Genomic DNA, 24,184 nt, shown 5'->3' on the forward strand with positions numbered 1-24,184 from the left:
TTTTTTATAGTTTCTTTTCTCTCCTCAGATTTCTTATCCTATAATTTATTCTGAGCACATGTTCCTTTTACCTCATTGAACATAGTTGTAATCGCTGCTTTAGAGCTCTTTTCTCTTTATTCTAACATCTGGATCATCTCAGGTTGGTCTTAATTTATTGTATCTCTTGAAAATGGGTCACATTATGCTGATTCTTCATATGTCCAGTAATTTTAGATTGTCCTCTGGACACTATGAATGTTATGCTATGGTCATTCTGGATTCAATTGTATTTCTGCAAAGAGTGTTAATATGTTTGTCTTAGGAGAAAATTAACTTGGTTGGACTCAAACTTTCAACTGTGTCTATTGGGCAGCTACTCAAAATTTAATTCATTTCTTTCATCTTTAGCTTTCTAATAGCTGGGCAGCTTACAGTCTGTACCTACCACGTGAGGTGTAATTCAGGGCTCAGCTAGAGATGTGGGCAGAGTTTACATACAGAAATTGGGGTTTCCTCTCTCTGGCTCTCTCTTTCCTCTTATTCCTCCCTCACTTTCCAACAGCTGTGATTGTCCTAATCTTTATCTTCTAGTTCTGCAGTCCAGAAAGACTAAGGTTCCTATTGGAATTTTAGTTCCTTTATATGTGAGCTGCTCTCAGGTTAAAAGCCACAGACATGAGAAATGAACCCCATGCTTTTCTTCTCTTCCAAATATTGATCTTCCAGAATCTTTCTTCTTTTTTTTTTTCACTCTCTAAAGCTTTCAGGTCATTGTTATATTTTGTCCAAGTTCATGGTTGCTCTCTGTGGATTGCACTGCCGTACTGCAACTGGAACCCTTCTTGTTATTTTTTGGACATGCAAAGTTTATTTCCACTTTAGAATAGGGAACTGGAGCAGCCACTATAAGGGTGTTATCAGACCCTCCATTTAGTGTCAAGTCCTTTTGAAGTTGTGGAATAAACTGTAAAAGAGACTGAAATAGTTTGACCTGCTATAACCCTGGGAAATATTATTACCATTGTATTGGCTAAATTTCTTTATATGGCAGAGGACAGAAGAACCTGTGGTAGGTCCAGGCTTCACTGTGAGCTGGAACATGATTATGGCATCTGAAAGCCTTGCATCCTTGAATCAAAGAGAAATCTTTACTTTCTTGGAGGTGTCCACAAATAGCTCTTTGCGTTTCTTTCTTGTGACTGGCTATCTATTTCTGAATCAATCGTTGTATTGATAGGATATGATACTGTGTTTTGGCCAATCAAAACTCGTCCTTCTGTGTGTATCAGTTTCATCTAAATAACGCATATGTGAGTGACAAAGAGGCAGAGCTTCAAAGGAAATTCCAGGAGAGGTTGTGGTTTTCACCAAATTCGACCAAATTTTCACCAAATTTCACCAAAGGAACAGATGCTGGCCAGCTCTCAGAAGATGCAATGCCATCGTCATGATTCTTGCTGGATTCAAGGACTTAAGTATTTTTTATTCTACCAGCATGTTGGAATGCATTTGACTCAGTCAACCATTTTACAATGATAACATTTTACAAACTATCTGTTTCAGAATATATGGCAAGAAGACATTCTCAGGAAAGATAGAAGGAGCATGTTTATCAGTATCACTTCTCTACTCTGATTTCCAAGGTCCTCTTTTCATCTGGTGAGAATTTGTGTTTTATGACATGTAACATCTATTCTGGTGAACCTCATATATATCTTGTTCTCAATGTCTTGGCACCAAGGGCCCTATTCTGTCTCAACCGTCAATAAAGCTGGTATGTGCTACAAATACAAAAATCCTGTTAGTTGACTAGGGGAGAGGTAAATGAAGTAAAAAGAGAATGTATATTATCAACCAGCAGTCCTATTTTAAAAGTTCTTTTTATTATAAACTAAAGCAGAGAAAAAGGAAACCCTTGGATTTATGCTTATTTGATTGGTTGTAATCCATTGCAATTATTGTTATTGAAACTCAAATTGTCCCACGTTTGGCCAGTAGAAACCTTTTGAAGTTGGCTGCTGTTATGGGCTAAATTGTGTTCCCCCAAATTCATAAGTTGAAACTCTAATCCCCAATATGACTGTATCTGGAGATGGAGACTTTAAGGAGTTAATTAAGGTTAAATTAGGTCATAAGAATGGCTCTAATCGCATATTGCTTGTGTCCTTATAAGAAGAGAGAAAGACACTGGGAGTGCACATGCACAGAGAGGAGGTCATGTGAGGATGCAGAGAGAAGGCAGCTGTCTATAAGCCACGGAGAGAGGCCTCCAGAGAAACCAAACCTGCCAGCACCTTGATCTTGAGCTTCCAGCCTCCAGAACCATGAGAAAATTAATTTCTGTTTAAGCCACCGGTCTGTGGTATTTTCTTATGATAGCCCTTGGCAGACTAATACAGCTCCTGAGTCCTTTTGATATGACCCTAGTACTTATTTGATATCTTCTTTGCTGTCTGGTGGACAAGATGCTTTATCTCATCTGTCATTTTATATATTTCCTGCCCCAGAACTAGAAGGAGGCAAGCTTTCATCTTGAGAGAAATCATATTTCAAAACCTTAATCTGGACATGAAGGAAGCCCTTTGCTACTTGTTTCTAGTCATTGTTTCTAGGCCTTTCCAGTGAAGCTAAGGAATATATACTTTTTAAGGATAAAATTCTTCGTAATTTCATATTGATACTTAATTCAAATTCAAGATTGCAGAGTTTTACTTAGCCTCTTCTTATTATGTCTGCATCTCCTTCGTTCCACATAAAACATCCTGGTTTTCAAGGCTAGAATTAGATAATAGAATTTGAATATTTTGTGATTACTTATTTGTTTTACCCCATATTATGCTCACATGAGATATAGTTTTTAGGACTTGTCCTGTTTTCTTCTTTAGGGGCTTACATTATTAACAGTATTTGTTGTCATTGTTTTTCAAATCCTTTCATTCTTTTTGATATTTCACAATTTCTTATTTCCCACCTTCTGTTTCTTTAAGGTATTACTTTTGTGTGATTGGCTCCTATGTTCCTTTTAGTGTAGTCTTCATTTCTTAATTTTTTTCTTTCATCTTTGATTCTTTCCTGAGTACTGTTACCTCATATCTGAGTTTTTCTAATTCTGATTTGTGTTATTCTTTCATGTTTTGTGTCATTATCTTTTAGCTTGTTTTGGAATAGCATGGTTAAAGTTTTTGTCTTATTTTTGGTGGGGGGCATGTCTTTCTGGCATGCTTTCTTTGTCTGTGGGGATGTTATTCTGTTCCTTATTCTCTTTTTCATTATAAAAACTGTGTAAGATTTTACCTCAATATTTTGTTGTTCATTTTATGTGAGGTTAATTTTTTTTTCTGAACCTTTGGATTGAAACAGGCTTCAGGCTAGCTTTTGTAACTTTACACAGCTGCTGCTTCTGTTGCTTTTGTGTGGTGTTTAAAAGTGTGCCTACTTATTTTCTGCAATTTCCCTCCCCACTTGGTCTAGACCTTCTCTATCTATGTCTCTTGGATCCCTCTTCTGTTGAATTTTGATTCCACTTCCAGAAGTTTCTTTTCTCTGTGGGGTTCTTCCCTGGAAAGGAGCCTACTGGATCTGCTTTGAAAGTTCACAGGGGTCTGGATTGTCCCTGCTCATTCGTTCATTTCCATCATGGGTCCTTTGCACACATCTAATAATCGAGAAGGTGAAATTCTCCCAATTTCAGCTGCTATTCTCACATTCATCCACTGTGCTTTCTTGTGAATCCTGTGGGCTGTTTTGGGGTTCTCCTGTCCTCAAGTCCTTCAGACATTACTCACTGCTTCACTCTTTTCCGTCCTGTCCAGTCTCTGATACTGTGAAGATCTGTGGTTGTTGCTGGTTTTTCCCCATCCTGTTTATATTTTGAAGTTTGTGCAGATATTATGTCATCTAGTTTTGTTGTATTTTTTTGGATTTATTTTCTAGTTGTCCTGTCTGGTTCATGTGTGGATTTGGAGATAGTGAAAATTATGCTGCCGCTTGCCACCGTCTTTCCAGAATGCCTCCCCATGTTTCTATCAACATATTAAAAAAAACATACACAAGCAGGTTGATGGCTGTAACAGTTTCTTATGCTGGAGAACAGAAAGGAAGATCTATTAACCAACACTGCTGCTTCCGGATGAGAAATCAAGAAAAGCCGCCACAATTCTGGTTGAAGCCCCCTTCAGCAAGAAGCCTGCTGTTTTACTTTTAATTTCATTTTGTTTTTAGTGCTTTAATTCTTGTTGACTTTGACTTTACTGTTCAGAATGTGACTGCTGCTCCTGAGCCTGGGTTGTGTACTCTTGCTGTTTCTTAGCATCCTTGGTTATGCCATATCTTTGAGACCAGGCTTTGAAATATTTTTAAAATGCATCTTGTTACCAAGTAGTGTCTGTTTGGGTTCCATCTGGCTTTGCTTTCTTATGATGCTTGTTCTATTTATAATGGGAGAGCTGTCACCTGGGCATTTTATCAACAAGCATCTTATTATGTCCTTTGTGCTTATAGTGTGAACAAAATGTAAGATATGGTCCTTCCCCTAAAGTGGTTTAGTTCATCTTGTCTGTCTTTGGTACTGGCGCAGGAGCAAGGGAACTAGTTTCTTGTGGACTTCCTTCCCCTCCGCTCTGACCCCAACTCTTAAGTTACTTAAGCATATCTTGTAAGTGATACTGATGAAGATATAGTGCCGATTAGATGTAACTAGATCTTTGAGTTATAGTCCTGATTTGATTTGGAGTTTAGTTTTATGTTGTCATCACCAACTTCTAAGATTCTAAATGAACGTCTGGATTAATCAATACAGATCCTCATCAACTCGAGGAGCGTGTTTGCTCCAAGGGGTCTAAATTGCTGTCCATGCTTATTTAGAGTTGCTGAGACGTGATGGTTTCTCTCCCACATTGTGTGTAGGGGAGCAGTCAAGGTAATTTGTAGCATCTTTCTAAGTGTACTTCCCACCATTTAAAATGTGACAAAAAGGCCAATACCGCTCTATAACTATATTTTAGCCTATTTTGGGGGCATAAAATTCCTTAGATGATTCCTAACCTAAAATTAATTTTCTTGCAACTTACCAAACAGATGACTTCTTTCAAAAGAGGAATTGATAATGGCCAGTTATGTCTGTAGACAAACCATTTATAGATTCCAGATGATTGTTTTCCTTTCAGTAGAGTGATGGGGAAGAAGATAGCTTGGGAATCACTCTTCCTGTTTCCAAACACCAGCTCCACCATTTTGTACTACTTATATATGTAACACTGGGCAGTTTTCAAAGCCTTTTTTGTGTCTCTATTTCCTCATATGTACAATGTGGCAGTAATGCTTCCTGTATCATAGGATTGTAATGTGACGATTAAATAACATAATACATCTATATGTTGGATCCTCTATTATTGGTTTAGTGAGTGAAAATGGAGTGTTTATGATTTATTGGACACTGTACTGGATAACTGGGATATAATAATGAGCAAGAATTCCTCCACTTGGAGTTTTACAGTATAGATGAGGGAACTAATTAATTAGTAATTACATTAAGGAAGAGCATTGCAACTATGATTCATGCAATGGAGAGGTATGAGACACTCCAAGAGCAAATAATAGGGACAAGAGCAATCTGGGAGGTGGGAGGTTAGGGAACGTTCCCATTGAAAGACTGAGTTAAGATTTCTTTTTTTTTGGTGAGTAAGATTCACTCTGAGCTAACATCTGTTGCCAATCTTCCTTTTTTTTTTTTTTTTTTTTATTTTCTATGTGGATTGCTGCCACAACATGACTTATTGAGTCTTCTAAGTCCTTTCTTCAGATCTGAACCCGCAAACCCAGGCTGCTGAAGTGGAGTGCGCTGGACTTAACCACTATGCTATGGGGCCAGCCCCAAGAAGACTGAGTTAAGATTTAAAGAAAAATAAATGGGAATGAATTAGATGAAGGTGTGTGTTTGCTGCATGTGTGGGTGAGTACATGTAGGACAAGAGTGTCCCAGACAGAAGGAAGAGTGTGGAGAATAGCTCTGGGGCAAGAGGAGCTTGGTGAATATGAGGAACTGAAATAAGGCCATTGTGTGAAAGGAGGAGTACAATGGCCCGTGTTACTTGAGAAGAGCCTGGGGTGGGAGAGAGGGACGGAGTGGTCGCAACTTGGGGGCCTTTAAAGGCCATGTTTAGGGATGTGGTCTAGCAAAATGATGTTAGGTATTTGAATTCTGGATAGAGACTTGCAATGATCTATTATTATTGTTGTTATCATTATTTTTATTCCCTAGCAGTCTTCCCCGTACTAAATATGTTTGTATACTTTAATATTTATTCATTAGTTCTTCTCCCAATCTCTATTATTTTTCTTCTCTGAACTCTTACTCCTCAATCCTTTCATTTAGAAATAAAGCTGAGAAGATAGCTTTGTTTACTTTCAATCAATTTCACTGATTGAAGTGGCGTTTGCTTTTGTATAACTTTAGACAAGATAAATAAAAAACAATTGCCGAAATGTTACCTGCCGTGACACATATAAATATTTTATTCTTAGCTTTTGTGAAATGCTCAAATGCTGTCATTTGCTATTTGTCTAAACAAGTTAAAGCCAAAATTATTAGAAATTTTGGTATCCCATGTTGGCGGGAAGCTCCGAGTGATTTCACATGTTTTCATCTTACCCAGAACCAACTTTTGGATATGTAAGGCTTGAGGCCAACTCTGTGTGAAAATGTAGGAGTTTGAAAGGTGGCTGTTATGTGTATCTGTGTGTGTGTGTGTGTGTGTGTACATGCACATGCATATTTTATGTTTGCTGATCTCCAATTGGTCAGTGATGAGCTAATGTGGGGGTTGTGAAACTCCCCAGAGATCAGGGCCATGACTCTTCCTCCTACCCTAAAATAAGTGAATGATATGTTATGTAGGCCATGTAAATAAAATTGTCCTGATCTTTACATAAAACCTGAGTAGCCCTGGGAGGCCTGGGGCTCATCCCATGATGCTCCATCAGCGTTATCATTGTTAGGCACTATTCCATGCTCTGTGTCTTTTCCTCTGTTCTCTAGCATACCTGTTATGTATAAAGGTGCTTGCCTTGGGATCCTATCTGGGATAGCAGTTGTTAATCATATTCGCAAATTTTTTTAACCACAACTATCACATATGTGTAATAAATTCACATTTCATGTAGTATGCATCTTCTCAGGAGTTTTCTGAATATGGCTATAAAACTAAAAAGTACTTTTAATGGTAGGAATTGTCTGTAGCAAGCTAGGTGATGTGTAGAATTTTGGATGCTGGGTTTGGGACTATGGGGGTCTGGATCCCCCATCATATCATTATTGCCGATAATTGCTTATTCCACAAGAAGCACAAACATAATGGTGAGCTGAGAAATCAGGTGAAGACTTTTACCTGTGTGTGCTGTACAAAAGTCAATTTTATTTCCTCAGGAAAAACAATTGTTTTAGTCCATATACTTCTCTATAACATATTTAATTTAAATAATTCTAGCTGAATTAATAAAGAAGCAAAAAAAAAGTTTTCTGATTTGACTCTGTACTTATATAATAGTTCATTTGTTTTCTATTATATAGTCTATTTGTTAGTTAATAGTAATTAGTTAATTGAGTGGACCTACTTAATATTTGATCAAAATGTTAAAATATTTGAACAAAGTCTTAGTGGTTGAGATTATTTTGTTTTATGTTGGGTTAATGGATTGTAGATAACTTATAGCAAGTGCTCTGGTAAATCGGTTCCTTACATAGAACATGAACCCCATATGTGCCGTGCTCATCACGAATGCCTGACATGTAACATGTAATGTCTGTTAAATGAACAAGTAATTATTCGAAAAAATATTATATGTGTTCCAGGACCTGATCTTCAGGTTTGCACATCCAAAAAACCTACATGTTGCACCAGGAAGATGGAGGAGAGATATCAGATTGCAGCTCGCCAAGATATGCAGCGGGTGCTTCAAACATCCAGCTCTACATTAAAGTTTCTAATATCTCGAAACGCAGCTGCTTTTCAAGGTAAATGTAGCATGGGTTCTGAAACTAAGGAGAAGCCTTGTTATGTAATTTGCCTGTTGTTATTATACTGGTAAACGTGGCTGGGTTTACTTCGTTTTTGCATATTATTTTGGTATAAAATGAGGTGTTAGCTTTTTCTAACCTTCAGAACTTGTTTCTGAGGTCATCCTGGGGCATATCTATTGAGTCAGACTGGGGAAACTGTTACGTTAGTGAAATGGTACTTGGAAATATCTCTCTTTCTGGGGTTCTTTCAGGTGCCCCGATATTCTGACCTATGGTTTTACTTCAATATGAATAGACATAATTCTTAGATTTCATTAAAATATTCTATAACATAAAATCTCATTGCTTTTAACTGGGTAGTTTTAGATATATTTAAAAATGTGATTTGAAGAAATATTTATTTAATTTTTCCCACTCCAACGTCATGTGGTTTTCATAATACCAGTGTGATATATATCAAAGTGCAGACAAGTCTGATAAATAGTAAAATAGACAATATTTATTGTATGTTTAAGGGTCAGCTAAGACCAGAACTCAAACTTAATTCAAACAGTATGTTCAGAAATAAAATTAATGGGTTATAAAGTTACAAGGCACATTGGAAAATAGGTGATCTTTTTCTTATTTTAGTCATCTCTTCTATAAAATTACTTATTACCACAATAAAATAGCTTAATTTATTTTTCCTTTTAAAAAGCATTAGCTATTCTGTATATGATTTAAAGGAAAGTATCTAGATTACACTGCTTTTCAAACAAATTTATTGTTTTTTTCAAAGCAAAATATAACTTCTGTTAGTATTACTTTTTCTTGAGTATGTTAATACCAATCTATTTAAATAATTTGTGCTTTGTTTATATACATAACTAAATCGCAAAGCTGATTAATTTTTAACCTGTACTTATAAAATAAAATAAATTCAATAAATCAGGATAAAATTTGAGTTAAAATGTAGTTCATGATAAATTGATACTTTCGTAGAAACTGAAATGTCAGATTTTAAGATTTTATTAATTTAGCGATTCTTAAAAGATGTTTTATTTCTCTTATGGGATTTATTCATGTGAAATTGTTGGAGGAATACATATTGACATGCCTTTTAAGCAAAGCTTTGTGATTTGAACTGGCAGAACTAGAACACTTTACCCACAGAAAGTGATGTAGTGATTTTTTTCTCATGAAAATGATAGCATGTACAATATGGAAAATACATTTTAGAAATAAGGTGCGGGGGGGTGGGGCGATGAATAGACCAGTCTGATCAGAACAGGGAGTTGTGGACGGCAATTGTGGATCATATACTTGAGAAGGTGAGCTGGACTCATGTGGAAGAAGACTTAAAACATCAACTTGAGTTTAAGAGAGTCACTAGATTTTTGAATGAGGAAGCTTCATTATGGTTTCTCACCTTTTTTTTTTTTGAGGAAGATTAGCTCTGAGCTAACATCTGCCGCTAATCCTCCTCCTTTTTGCTGAGGAAGACTGGCCCTGAGCTAACATCTGTGCCCATCTTCCTTTACTTTTTATATGTGGGACGCCTGCCACAGCGTGGCGTGACAAGCGGTGCGTATGTCCGCACCCAGGATCCAAACCTGCCAACCCTGGGCTGCCGAAGCAGAACATGTGAACTTAACTGCTGTGCCACCAGGCCAGCCCCACGATTTCTCATCTTTTAATGTCAAAACTAAATCCCTCCAAGTAAGAATATATGGCTAAAGAAGATCGTGACAATCAAATCTACTTTTCTAGATACCAGTATTAACTATGTAAGTGACAGAAAGTGCCAACAGTTACTAACACATAGGCACTCAATGAATCTTAAACATTTTCTTCTGTCTTCAAAAATACTGTAACAGACTTTTAAGATATTTTTGGATAAATTGATCAAGATAGAACACAAGTTCAAAAGATTGGGAAAAATATAAAACCTGGAATATTTAGACTTTTAACATGGGTTTTGCTGCTGAAAAGTTTTGTGATATTGCTAAAAATTTGGTGACAACTAAATCAGTAGTAGAAATTCATGAGATTGTATCTACCAGAGCGTCAGGTAATATTATGTATACTTTTGTTATTTTCTGTTTAATAAATTGTACCTGCTGTATTCAGTAGGTTGAGTTTTGTTTATTTAAATATAAATTATAAAAAATTAAAAAGGTAAGGACTTTCTTAAATATGATTTGTTATAATAATCATTTTCTCCCTTTGTGGAATGCCAAGTTGTATTTAAGAATCATGAGAAGGCAAGACAAATTTAGAAGAAATTTGCCCAAAGGCTAACTTTACTGGAACAAATTCTCTTACAAGAAGAATACCTGCATTTAATGTAATGAATAGAATAAGTAGCTTCAGGCTTAGTTCCATAAAAACAAGCTTAAATATATATGCTAAAAGCAATTTGAGATCACATTTATCGTACAATAACTAAGCAGCCTACTTTATCAATAAGTAAAATGCCCTCCGTCTAGTTTCTATGCAATCAGAATATCTGAAAACAATTCAAAGCCTTTATTTTTCTAAGAAGAGGGAAGCCAACACATTTTATTTAGAAACTTATTCTGCTGGAGAGAAACTTAATGGGGAAATCAATTCACTTCTCAAATGATGTAAGTAGATTTGCTAAATTTTGATCTTTTGATTTTTAAATATTTAATTTATATTTCCTACTCCAACAAGAGTAAGCCTGTTTTTTTTAGTGGTATGCTCGGTCATGAAAGATTGGGATGTAGTATGGTCCCTTCTCTTATGGATCTTATGGAATCCCATGGAAGCATGTTTTTGAAGCAACCTTTTGGATATGGCCAATGGGGATGCTTCGTTGGGTCTGTGGATTTAGTGGGCACATTACTGAGAGATGAAGGAATTTTCAGAGGAGAGAAGAAACAGTGCTGGCGATTGATGCTACAGGACATAAGGTCAACGTATGTACAATCCACATTCAGCTCTGGAATTCAGCTCTGGAATTCAGCTCTGGAATTCAGCTCTGGAAGGTATATACCAGTGGGGTTGGAATTAGCCTCCTGGGCAATGCTTCTACGTTTTTCTTTTAAGGAATTTATTGTTGTTTGTTTCAGTCATATTTCCTTAAAATAAAGAAAACAACCAGACAAAAATTCAGTTTTGGAAGGGACTTCCCTATAATTATGACCTGGGCCTTCACTATATCCGAAAGGTAGTCATTCATGCAGCATGCAGCATTTTATAAGACGAAGGGGACGAGCTGATATCCCTGTGTCTGTTGCTGTTCATGAATACATGGTGCTGTTTGCAAACAGGACCACTGGCTTTGTCACAGTGCAGACAATAACTGTTCTTCATTTTCAGGGGCTTAATAATGTTCATGAGTAAAGCACAGCAGCTTGAAATCATGCGAAAGATTTGTTTACCATCAGCTGTTTTACTTGGAGTGTGGAATTTCCTGCTTTAAAAATATTTTGGAAATATTTTTTATAAATACTCTATTTATTTATACACTAAAGTGTGGTATGACTCATGAAGAAACAGGGGAAATTGACAGAGAATATGTCATCTACTATAAAAAAGCAACTCTTATCCAGTTTTCACATTTGCCAATTTTTAAATCTCCATTCAAATAAGATAATAGATTTTACTTTTTTTAATTTAAAACTATGCAAAATTTTCAGCATCACTTTCGAAATAAAATGAAGGAATATTTGGGAGAACACTATTGGAAGCTTGTCTTTTGTTTAAATGTTGGGAAGATAAGGTTAAGAAGTTATATCTTTCCTTAGAGAGATACTTTTCTTTGTTTCTCTCATCTTCAAATAGCTCACATATTTCTGAAATATGTGGTACATACTAAGTCTTTATTGGAATGTTCCAGTTTTATATATGGCATTTAAAAATGTACATTGTCACAAAACACTGAGTGATACATGATATTTAGAGCAGGAAAGATTTAATGTTTATCATTTCATTCTCTGGGCTAATTAAATTTTCATGTCTTGACTGTGAGTACTGCAAAGATTGGCAAGCTTGTCCTCTTGGGTTGAAATGTTAGATTTAGGAATTTAATAAAAAATATATATTCCTGTTTTTAATGAAATGTAGGAATATCTTCAAAATTAAATATCTTATTTTAAAAAGCAGATGAATTAAGAATGAGAATATAATGAATGGATTTTTCTCCTTTACACTAACAGATTTTGGCTACTGTTAAATGTATAGGTCGTGTCTAGCTACCATAAAACTAGTTTAAAGTGTGTGTGTGTATGTATATAAATATACAGTCAAAAAGCACAAGGATATAGTGAATATTTGAATATATTTATGTATAGGAGAGTAAATAGATTTGTATAACTGTTATAATATTAGGCATGGAGTACATTAGTCTTATTTTGTTCACTTCATCTGTGCTTTACCGAGGTGGATAATATTTAATATTATTCCTTAGAAGAGCATTATGTGGAAGGATGAAGGAATAATGCTATTTCTAATACTGAGAATTACCTGATCAAAAGTTCAAGGGTACAGGAGCAGGTCGCCTTAGGCTGGCAGTGGTGAGGAGACTTTTGTTTTTCTCTATCTAGCACCTAGAGCAGATACTCAGGAAAGGTAATTAAATGAACTGCATGAAGAAATGAATGAATGAATGGTACTTAGCGAGAAGATGGTTCTGAAATACGAGAGATTTCCTCCTCCCTACTTCCCTTCTTCCTATTTTTCTTTTCTTTATTCCTCTATTGATGTATTTAATATGTCTGTGGAGTACCTACTAGGTACCAGCACTGTCAGGTGCTTACATTGTATAGTGTCCAAATTTTAAATCTATTTTATTTTTATTGGCTCCTTCAGACTTCTAATATGCCAACGTCTGTTTATTGATTTTATAAACTAGAAAGGAGTATGTTGTGGTGTTTCTGTCATTGGCATTTGGAATGTGATGGCACGTTTTTCCCTTCAGTCTTAGGCAGTGCGTGGCTCAGTGTGTTATCTCAGACAGCAGCTATCAGTGCAATTGGTCTTTATCCAACTGCCCTTTATCTCTGGAATGGTAACAGTTGTTTCTTTTGAATCTGTGTCAGCAGGCTGCTATTAATTATGAAAAAGGGTAATTTTCCTATATTCTGGATACAAGTTGCAAAAGCTTAAATTACTTTTCAGCTGGAAATAAAGCTTGCTTTGCATGAAGCATTATCTTCAGACCTCAGATCAGGTTTACTTTGCAAAATTTCTTTTTTAAACTTCAGAGAGTAAACTTTTAGTTGTTTTAATTCTGACTGATGATAGGCTATGATAACATCACCTGTTGCCATGGAAATCTCACCCAGAAAGCACTGTAACCTGCTCGGAGTAGGCTGAACAATGCTTTCTTGACTTTATATTAAACACATTTTCAGTTAAGTCTTTTCAAGATGAGAACTGTACATTTATTGCCTGGAAGATGAGTTGACATTTCATCAGATTCTTTATCATTTTGTTATCTCTATATTAGTTTAATCTAACTTTTGCATAAGGGATCATAAGGGATGGTTCTTCAAAGCTACCTATGTGTTGAGTAAAGGGCAGGACATGTGGCAGGTTACAGCTAGCTGTGTTTTTGAAATTTGTCTGTCCCTCTATCTATCTCTTATTCATCCATGTAAGTTGATTTGTAAAATTTCTTTTTATAGATATGTGAAATTGGTTCATTGTCCTTTTGATGGACGTTTCAAGAATTTCCAACTTATTTTTGCACTTATAATGCTGCCATGAGCATTCTTGTTCATGTCCTCATGGCACAGTGTTTCTCTAGGGTTTATACACAGAAGTGAGATTGTGGCTTCTGGGCCATGCACCTTCTCAACTTTGCTAGATGTTGTTGAGTTGCTTTTCTGAGAAGCTGAATTCCCACAAGTTGTTGGTATGCTTTGTCATTGTTCCACATCCTTCCCCACAATTAGTATTATCAAAATTTTAAAAGATTTGCTGAACTGATAGATAAGAAATGATGCCTTGTTTTCAAAATATACGGTTTCCTGACTATTAGGGAGTCTGTGTCTTTTCACAGTTATTTTGTATGTTCTGTATTTTCCCTTTCGAATATATCCTGTGAACCTGTATACACACTTAGAGGATATGTACCATGTTGTGTTTTTGTATGTATTTAAAGGTTTTTTTTTTTTAGGTGTGCATGTCAACCTGGATTGCCACGTCTTGAAATTTTAGCTAAAATAATTCAAATTTATTTCCATATTTTGTAGAGATCCACGCTGTCCACAGGTTTTCTGCACATTCTCAGGCTTGCAGTCACATGGTTACTTCTGCCTCTGCTCCCCTACTTTTTTCATTTGCTTTTGTGTCTCTTTCCTATCATTAATTCAGTATGAAAATTTTTTTCTTGATTACCACCTCCATAGACACATACATACATGCACACTGTTAATCTAAGATGTATGTGTAAAACCAGTTTTATGAAATAGTGGTGATAAAGGAAGATAAAATCTAAAAATAGCAAATAATTTCAAATTGAACGTTGATTTCTATTTTTAATTTTTTTTGCTGAGGAAGATTTGCCCTGAGCTGAGATCTGTTGCCAGTCTTCCTCATTTTTTGCTTGAGGAATATTAGCCCTGACCTAACATCTGTGCTAATCTTCCTCTACTTTACATGTGGGTCGCCGCCACAGTGTGGCTGATGGGTGATGTAGGTCCTTGCCCGGGATCCACACCCGTGAACTGGGACCACCAAAGTGGAATGTGCTGAACTTAGCTACTGTGCCACAAGGCCAACCCCTTGATTTCTATTTTTGCAAGTGTTTTCCAGCTCTCTCTCCATCATCAGTCCATGAAGCTACCCTCCTCACTTCATTCTCTCCAGCTCTTCTCTTTCCCACTTCCTTGTGTGGTATTCTCCCTCCTCCCCAGGTGGTGAGATAATATGTCTTCTTGTTCTTTACATTTATTATATGAGCATAGAAATATTAAATAACTGTCATGTGGCTCTGAGGGTGAGTTTGAACTGAGCACCCTTCTTTTTAGTTTAAAAAATCTTTTTATTTAAAAAATCTTTTTCCCAGCTTTATTGTGATATAATTGACATATAACATTGTGTAAATTTAAGGTGTACAAAGAGTTGATTTGATACACTTATATATTGTAATATGATTACCCCCATAGGGGTAGCTAACACCTCCATCACATATCATAGTTTTTGTGGTGAAAACATTTAAGATCTATACTCTTAGCAACTTTCAAGCATATAATAGAGTACTGTTAGTTATAAGCACCATGTTGCACATTAGATCCCCAGAAATTATTCATGTTGTAACTGGAAGTTTGTACCCTTTGATCAACATCTCTGTTTCCTCCACCCTGCAGCCCATTATAACCACCATTCCACTCTCTAAACTAAGTACTTTTTGATCATCCTATTGCCTATTAGATATTTTGGGAGCAGTGAATTTCCGAAATCCAACATAGATATAAAGTGATGAGGATTTTTAGGCTGCTTAATTTTAAAACGGTTTATGACGAGGATTTTTAGGCTGGTTACTTTTAAAACTACAGATAAGAAGGAGTGGAATTTGTTTGCCCTTTGATCAGAGACAATTGCATTTGTGAAGGAAATCTCCATGCCTCCCTCTCTGCGCCAGGAGGAAGGGGCGATGGCCTTATCTCTGGAAACTCTTAATGGGGAAGGTGAGAACTTAAGTTGTTTACTGTCTGGCAACCTCATGTAACTGACCCCCCACCCCAAAATCCTCCTTTGTCTTTAGTTGAAGATAATATTTGAGTGGTGACTTCTGCCATTTACTCAATCCGGTTTGATTCTTATCTAAAAGTTGTGGGACCACCCAATGGCCGGACCCTACCAGCACTGGTACCATTTTAACTTTTATTGCTTTGTCTTGTAAAGAGATGACTCACATACCCATGCCTTAAATTTAGCCCTAACCCTCAACTCGGGGCAGCAGCAGGAGCTCTGACTGCCCTTTGGTCCTGTCCCCACACACCAGCTCTGCCTGCCCATGGGTCCTGTCCCCATGCCAGCGGGGGCAGCAGAAGCAGCGGCAGCAGAAGCTCTGCCTGCCCATGGGTCCTGTCCCCATGCTATTCTATACTATTCTCTAAATAAAAGAGCACTACTGCCAGATCTTGAGAGTCTAAGAAATCTTTCTTTCGACTCCGTGGCTCACCGACCCCGCATCATAAAGTACAGTGATCTTTTATAAAATGTAGACAAGGTATATAATCTTTTTTTCCCTACTATTATTTAAATTGAGTCTATTTTATATTTTCAGATCTTAATGTTGGCAATGTTGGTAATCCATGAGAATAAATAATTAGCTATTTTTAAAATGGAACTTATCTTAGAAATATGTACTTCAGAAAGCAATAATTGGCCATTAATGTTAATCAATAATTTTTATAAGATGCGAAATATATTTTACTTAAGCGGTTTTTCTCATTTTGCTTATAACTAAATATTTAAAGAAAAAGAAAATAGACTGAATTAAAATAGCATTTTTTCTAAAAATTTTGTAGCAATATACTTCAAAGGAAAGTTGTAATGTGACTATTGTATGGTTGACACTTATTTTGTAATTTTATATTTATGAATTCTTTTAAAAACCTGTTATGCCATGAACAAACTTTTCCATTATATTGATAATGCTATCTAAAACTCACACACGCTGAAAAGTGAAGTTCATGGTTTTTCTTTTCTTGTTTAGCCCTATGCATTTAACATTTGAATGTGGACTTTTTTTTTTGGCTGATGATGTCAGCTAATATATTTTATTAGCTGCATCTTATAATTAATATTTCTATATAGTAAAAAGTTTTAATATTGAGAGTAGGTTATTTACCTATTTATAAGAGGCTACTGGAAAGATGGAGATTGAGGGATCATTTGAATATATCTAAATTTACTTAATCTGAAGAACAAACTGAACAATAATAATTTCATTTTATGCTTTTAGTGTTCTATTACGATTATAAATTTCATTAACAAATTTTGTTGAAATACATTCTGATGCACTTACCAGCGCTTCTGATACATCATTTTTTAATATTTTATATGTCAACATACTGTATTTCATTTTAGGAAGGGTGACTTAGCCCTATTAAATATCCAATGTAACTAATTAGTGAAAAAATAAACCTTGCCAATATTTTGAGAGCTTAAAGTTTTATGTATTTTAAGGCCCTACAAAATTTTATCTAAGATGGTTAATACTATGATTTAATGATCAATTTACTTTAATTATTTTTACAGGAAAGATTAAAATAATGACACTGTTAAAATATTTAAGAAATTATTTAAAAACCCAGTAAAGTATCTGTTTTCATCTTTTATATGTTACCCCATGAGTAGTGGTTTATCATGAGATACTAACTCGGGTCTCAACATGGTGTTGTGTGGCTTGTGCCCCATGAAAACATTTTGTTCTCCCTGTGCCTTATCGTTAGAGCCCCGGTGTTTTGGATGATCACCCTCCACAGCAATGTGCTTAGGGACAGTGAAACCCTGCTGCAGCTATAGGAGATGACAGGAAAAGGAATAGGAAGTGTGTGTTGGGGGTGAAGTCTTGAAAAAGCTATTGTGGGAAATGGGAAAGGAAATGAACTAAAATCCAGGTAGAGGGCTAACATTGGAGACAACTAATTAATAGTAAAATCAGTGTGTTTGATAGTATGGCTGTTTTTGTTTTTAGCCCTTTTAGTTTTTGCCTGAGGAAGACTACAAGTAGAGTAGTGCTGATAAGTGGTTGAGCACGGGCCATAGGAAACTCATTCATCCATACAATGGATATTCATGGGGCAACCTCTATGTGCCAGCCTGGTTTTAAGTGCTTGGGATGCCTCAGTGAATGCAACAAAGATTCCTGTCCTCGTAGTTTGTATTTCATCCCGGGAAGTAGAAAATAAACAAACATAGCACAGATAGAAGTTAGGATATATTAAACGCATTGGGAAAGTGTAGCATCGAGCAGGGGTGGGGAGTAGTGGAGGGTTGAGATTTTCAATTGGATAGTCAGGAAAAAGGTGAAAGTGAGCAAGGATTGGAAGAAACTGAAGGGGCTGACTATGTGGATGTCTGGGAGAAAAATATTCTAGGAAGAGTGAGTATCTCTAAGACAGGAGTGTGCCTCAAATGTCAGAGGAACAGCAACATGGAGGCCAGTGTGGCTGGAGCACAGTGGGTGATATGGGGGTGACTGGAATGGCTCATAGAGACAACGGGGGCAGATCACCTGGGACCTCCCAGGCTTTTACTCTTAAACAGAAGGTTTTGCCATAGGTGTGGCTTGATTTAAAAAAAAAAAATTATCTAGTTGTTGAGGAGCCTGTGCACCCAGCCTGTAAAGGGGCTGGGGTAGGCTAGGAAGCCCAGTTTGGGAGCTCTTATAATAATCCCAAAGAGACGTCATGGTGGCTTAGACCTGGGTGGCGGCAGTGGGGTGGTAAGAAGAGGTCAATTTCTGGCTATATTATGAACATCAGTATGCTCTGGGCATACTGGGAAAGGAACTGGGGCCAAGCGGGGGCTAATCATGGTAAAACAGACCAGGGGTGTGTCTTTGGGGTAAGTGCCTTATGTGGAGTAGAGGTGAGTTAAGGATCCTGAGGCTGTAGGATGCGTTTCCACACAGACTTTGGCATCTCCAAGTCTGTTGCTAGAGTTAGAGTGAGACAAACTGTCACCTCTTTCTAAAGTTCTCAGTGAAAGAGGGACATTGGTGGGTGTAACAGGGGCATTGGTTGGTTATCTGATGGAAGCTAATCTTTTGTTTTTGTTTTTTTTAAAAAACACTTTATTGAGGTATGATTGATACATAAAAAGCTGTACATATTTAATACATGCAACCTGATGAGTTTGGAGGTAAACCATTAGCACAATCTCTGTCGTAAATATGTTGGAGGACGCTGATCTTTGACACAAGGTTACAAGAGTAGCGATTGGGAAGAGCCAGGAGATGCCCAACTCCTCCCTACTGTCTAGCTCCACAAAGTGATAGAGATGTTGTTTCTATAGTAGTGTTTATCTAAATGGGAAAATAAATTGATAGAATAACTCATGATTCGACACAAAGAAACATATTGTCAATATTTAGCATAATTTAAAAGTCAAGGGCATTATAAAGAAATGAATAACACAAATAAATAAGATTGACCTGCATGAAATTTGTAAACAAACTTAGAGAATTGACTGGAGAATGCGTGTAATGAGACAACGTTGAATAAAGGTGCCTAATAGTAATTATGGTAAAAATCATGAGTTTGTACATGGGAAATTTATTTTACACTTATTTTAATTATAAAAAGTATAATATGGTTACATAAAATTGAAAATAAAATTCTTTATTAGTCAGTAATTCAGTTAGAAAATAAGGTTTTGTGATGAATTTCAGGCTCCTGGGACTGAATTTTGAAGTCTTGGTAACTCTCATTACACTGAGAACACATTTGCCATTTTAATATGAATCAAAAATGAACTAAGTTCTATTTACCAAACAATGTCAATAGTTATCAATCATTTCATTAACATCTTTTTATTATATCATCTCTTATCTAATTAGAAATAGCTACAGTGCATGCAACTGGCATTATTGTTAAATTTAAAATTTTCAAATAATATAATAGTACATTGTAAATTATGAAATACAATTTAGTAAAAATGTGGAAATATTCTTAATAGTTAAGCTTTTTTTTTCTATAGCTTTGGGGGAAGAGCAGATTAAGATGAAAATATGAAACCATCATCCATAATATTTAATTGGTAAATTGGTAAGATATAATGGAAAATAAGATACGTCTCTTTCCTCAGACAAATAGAGGACTTAAATTTTATAGTGGTTCCTCAGTGTAGTTGTTCATGATGGGAAATTATCCGTGCATATCTCTATGCTTTTAGCATAAAATATATCTAGCAATAAATGGAATATATATGCTATGGCTTTTATGCAGAAGGCAAAGGGCTTGAAATGGCATGTCAAGATCCAGAGAGTCATAATAGTAAATAAATGGTAATTGTTGGATAGCTGTGCTGTGTTTCTTTTATTCCAGGGTAATTCTGCCTGTGGGCTAGCTTTTGTGTAAACAAAGATAATTGAACTTTTGCACCTTAAAGGATATTGTTCTCTTGTACTGTTTATTTGACTCCATCTCCTCAGGGTATAGTCTTAACTTGCATGTTAACTTAGGAAATATATTCAATTTTTTTCCCTAAGTGAGAATACATTGAAGATACTCTTTAATAGAACAAACATTGGTCTTTGTTGTGGGAAAATATTTGTTGTTGTATTGGATAGACAATACGCTTAAGAGTTTAAGAACAAGACTCCTAGAGTTAGAGTTCTGGATTTAAATCCTATCTCAAGACTTTCTAGTTGAGCCTCCATTTCCTTGCTTGTAGAATGGGATGATAATAGTACCTTTTTCAAGGCTGCAACTGATGAGCATTGATCGGGATAATCCCAATAAAGTAACTAGCATGGTAGCTGGTACATAGTAAGCACTCACTATATGTTAGCTCTTCTTCTTCTTCTTCATTTATTCATGGTATGTATTTCTTCCCAATATTTGATCAGCAGCAAAACGTTTCAGGGTAGAAATTGTCTGATAGTGTTTCTGTAAGTGTCTTGTGGAGAATTGTGTGAAGTCACTTGTCACATTATCAGAAGGGCTGTAGTGGCCAGGCAGGAGGAGTGCCTTGTGATCCAAAGTCCTAGATCCCTTCTTGGATTACTGCACCTGATGGAGTTGCTGAGAGTGATGTTGTGTTCAGGGTTATGGCCAAACATGTTGTCTTTATTGGTAAAGACAAGCCATTGAGAAAAATTATTTGACGAATAATAATAATTGGTACATTTTAAAGCAGGTTTTCTGCTGCCCGGCTGGTAATTGAATGAAATTTCAAATTTCATTAAATAGTCTTAAATTGTAATGTATTGACTCTTACTGTAGTAGAAACTAACACAAACACCAAAATCTAAGGTTTGACTAAAAGGATGATGCAAAGAGACAGAGTCCATGGGAAACTATCCAATAGCTTAACAAAAGCCTTAATCTTCTTAGTGTCCTTCTCCAAATGAGAATATCTTCACATATGAAACACTTTCCATTTTTATCACTGATTCATTCTGATCACATTCAAGGATGTTTGCAGTTTATGTGGGCATATCTTAACAAAGCCAATCCTTTAGATTATGCATTTGTATTATTAGATAGAACCACTAACTTCAAACTGGTCCTTTCACAAGAGCATGGAATAAATAAATAAATGTGTAGCCTTCAGACAATGTGAAAGCCTTAAACTTTGTGGTTGGTAAAATATGGCGAAAAATTTCATCTAAGGTTTCATTGAACTACTTTGGAGGCCACTGTTCATTAAGATAATTTTTATTTTGGTCCAAATGTTGCTAATCTTTGTCCCATAAAATTATGTAATATTTAATTAATATTTAAATTATCTGATAGTTGTATTTTCTACCTGCTGAAAATGTGAAATATTATCGTTTCTTGTCTGCAAGGCGTTTTAAGGGGTTTCCTCTCTATGTGAGGAAAGGCAATGTGGAGAATGATGGGCACTTACAGTCTCTGCAAAGTATGATTTGGGAAAAGGGTCCGAGGGGTAGGGCAAAATTGTCCATTTGTTCAAGAAGGAAAAATACATCCTCTATTCATGTTCTGATTTTTCAAATCTGGGTTTAACGTGCTTAGTTTCTAGCTGTAGTCCCAGGGCAACACTTTAGGATGATCTAGGCTAACTGCTTAATTTGGTTTTATTACAAACCTTCAAAGCAGGTTTAAAATAAATTATCTGTATTTGGCAACTCTCACTCAATATATTTAGTGTATTTGTTATTTTAATAAGATCATATATTCTGAATACAAATTAAGAATATATTTAACAATTGGTTGTCTACACTGGTGGATATATTCTGGACAGTAAGTTGACAACACGTAGTTAAAATATGTGTTTTCTCTCTCTCCCTCTCCCTCTCTCTGTCTCATCTTTCTGATCCTTCTACTCGTTATATATACTGAAAATATTTTTAGACAGCATTTACATGTACAGCAGGGACATGTACAAACATGTTAATTGTACTATTTGTTGTAATAGCTGGGAGTTGAGACAATCTGGGTGTCTGTAGTTGAGGGAAAGGTAAGGAAAATGCACAGAAACTGCATTGTGGAATAATATGAGTCATTAGGAATAATGAACTGGATGCATACATAATGACATGGATAGACTTTAAAAACATAAAGTAGACTGAAGAAAAGAAGAAAGAGGATAGACTTTAAAAACATAAAGTAGACTGAAGAAAAGAAGAAAGAGAATGAGGTATATAGCACAATACCATAAATGTATCTTAAAAATATGTGGGACAAACAATTCTATATATTTTGCTAGGACACATACAAATCAAATAGTTCACATTAAGCACATTAGCTTGATTACTTAAGGGTATATGATTGTATAGTTCACCATCCAAACTCATAAATTTTAAGAGATGTGGGGATGTGAAGAATAGCTAGGAAAAAGGAAAGTGAAATACTTAGCTATCAATCTACCAAAACATGTGCAGGATCTGGATGCTGAAAATGCTGGTGAAAAAAATCAAAGAACCTAAATAAATGAAGAGACATACCATGTTCATGAATTAGGAGACTCAACATAGTCAAGATGACAGTTTTACCTAAATTACTCTATAGGTTTAATATAATTTCTATCAAAATTCTAGCAAGCTTTTTTGTGTAGACATATTCAAACTTTTTCTGAAATTTGTATGCAAAGGCAGAGGACCTAAAAATAGCTGAAACAATTTTGAAAAAGAAGAATAAAGTTGGAAGAATCATTTTACCCAATAATGAGGCTTATTATGTACCTACAGTAATTGAGAGTGTGGTATTGACAGAGGGATGGACACAATGAACAGGTTAGAGAACCCCAAAATAGACCTATGCCCAACTGATTTTTGGTAGATGCAAAAGTCATTCAATGGAGGAAGAATATTCTTTTCAACACATTGTGGTGAACAATTGGAATCCATAGGCAAAATATTATTCTAATATTTTTGTATTGAAATGTCTAAAGATTTCAGCCCAAAGATTTTCACAGGTCTTGCCTTTTATGCCTTCATTTAGTGAATGTTTCTTTATTTTTTTCCCCTAAGGCAAAACTTCTCTCATTAAGTAAGTCATCTCTGTGATTCTTTTGAATATTTTACCAAATCTAAATGCTATTAGTCATAGACCATCTCAATTTTAGTGCATTCTAGTAGAGGGTATAAATTTATTCAAATAAAAATAATAGCTTCATCAAAAGCTTCTTCCTGGAAGTTGAGTTAATCCAAATAAAATTTAAATCATCAACATTGTTTGAGATCCTGCTGTTTAATTTATTCAGCTCCTCTCTTACTTTTTTCACTAGGGACAAATTTCAATGGCTTTTTGCTTCAAATGTTCTCAAGAATTTAAATATGTTAAAAGTTTTAAAAACCCTTGGTTTTTAACATATTTAAAAGTTTTAAAAACCAAGGGTTTTTTTGTGTACATTTGTTAAATATTTTGATTTAAGATTCCAGGTGATTTCTTCTGGCTGGAGGATGATCAAGTAGGCTATTTAATAGTCTGGGTGAGAAAAAAGACAAAGGAGTGAGTTTTGGTAGTGATGAGAGTCGGGGAGAAAGAGATTCTAAGTATATTAGAAGAAAAATTTGACAGGACTAGGTAGCTGAATGACTATGGAGTGGGACAAGGAAGAGGAGAAACCCAGGATCAACACTGAGTCTTGCAAGAGAATACTCTCAGGTACTGATTTACAATGTCCTCATTTTCCTTACTTCTATCTTAAGTTTTAATGAAGTTCTTTTGAAAATTCTATTCAACTCCATATAGAGTAAGATAATATAGAGAACTCATCCATTCCTTCATTGATATTTTATTTATGTATCAAATGCTGGGCGCTGTACTGTACTGTATTCAGGCAGTCCTTGCTTTACACAAGTTTCTGTTAACTGAAACTCATGCATATCTGAACAGGGTCCTTGCTTTATATGACTCTGTTGACCTTAGTTACCAGAGAACTGTGCAAAACGAAGACTGTTTTTCACCTAGAGATAAGCCTGAAAATTATGACAGCTCTCAAGGAGCTTAAAATGTATTTTGGAAAATAGATAAACAATTACCATTCAATGTGCTATGTTGGAGGTAAGATAAGATCTCATAGAGAAGA

At 35.6% G+C, this 24,184-nt stretch overlaps 1 protein-coding gene across 6 annotated transcripts in view; it reads left to right on the plus strand.

Annotated features, from left to right (window-relative positions):
- GPC5 (glypican 5) overlaps positions 1 to 24,184 on the plus strand; it is a 1,274,636-nt gene that overhangs the window by 29,202 nt on the left and 1,221,250 nt on the right. For all 6 annotated transcript variants that reach the window (XR_011528200.1, XM_070579052.1, XM_070579056.1 and 3 more), the window contains exon 2: positions 7,832 to 7,993. Coding sequence is in view for 5 of the 6 variants with exons in the window: in XM_070579052.1 (XP_070435153.1) it covers positions 7,832 to 7,993 (162 nt within the window). In the remaining variant the exon portion in view is untranslated. The remainder of the gene's footprint in view (positions 1 to 7,831; positions 7,994 to 24,184) is intronic.

This window comes from Equus przewalskii, chromosome 16 (assembly GCF_037783145.1).
Source record: "Equus przewalskii isolate Varuska chromosome 16, EquPr2, whole genome shotgun sequence".
Classification (NCBI taxonomy): domain Eukaryota; kingdom Metazoa; phylum Chordata; class Mammalia; order Perissodactyla; family Equidae; genus Equus; species Equus przewalskii.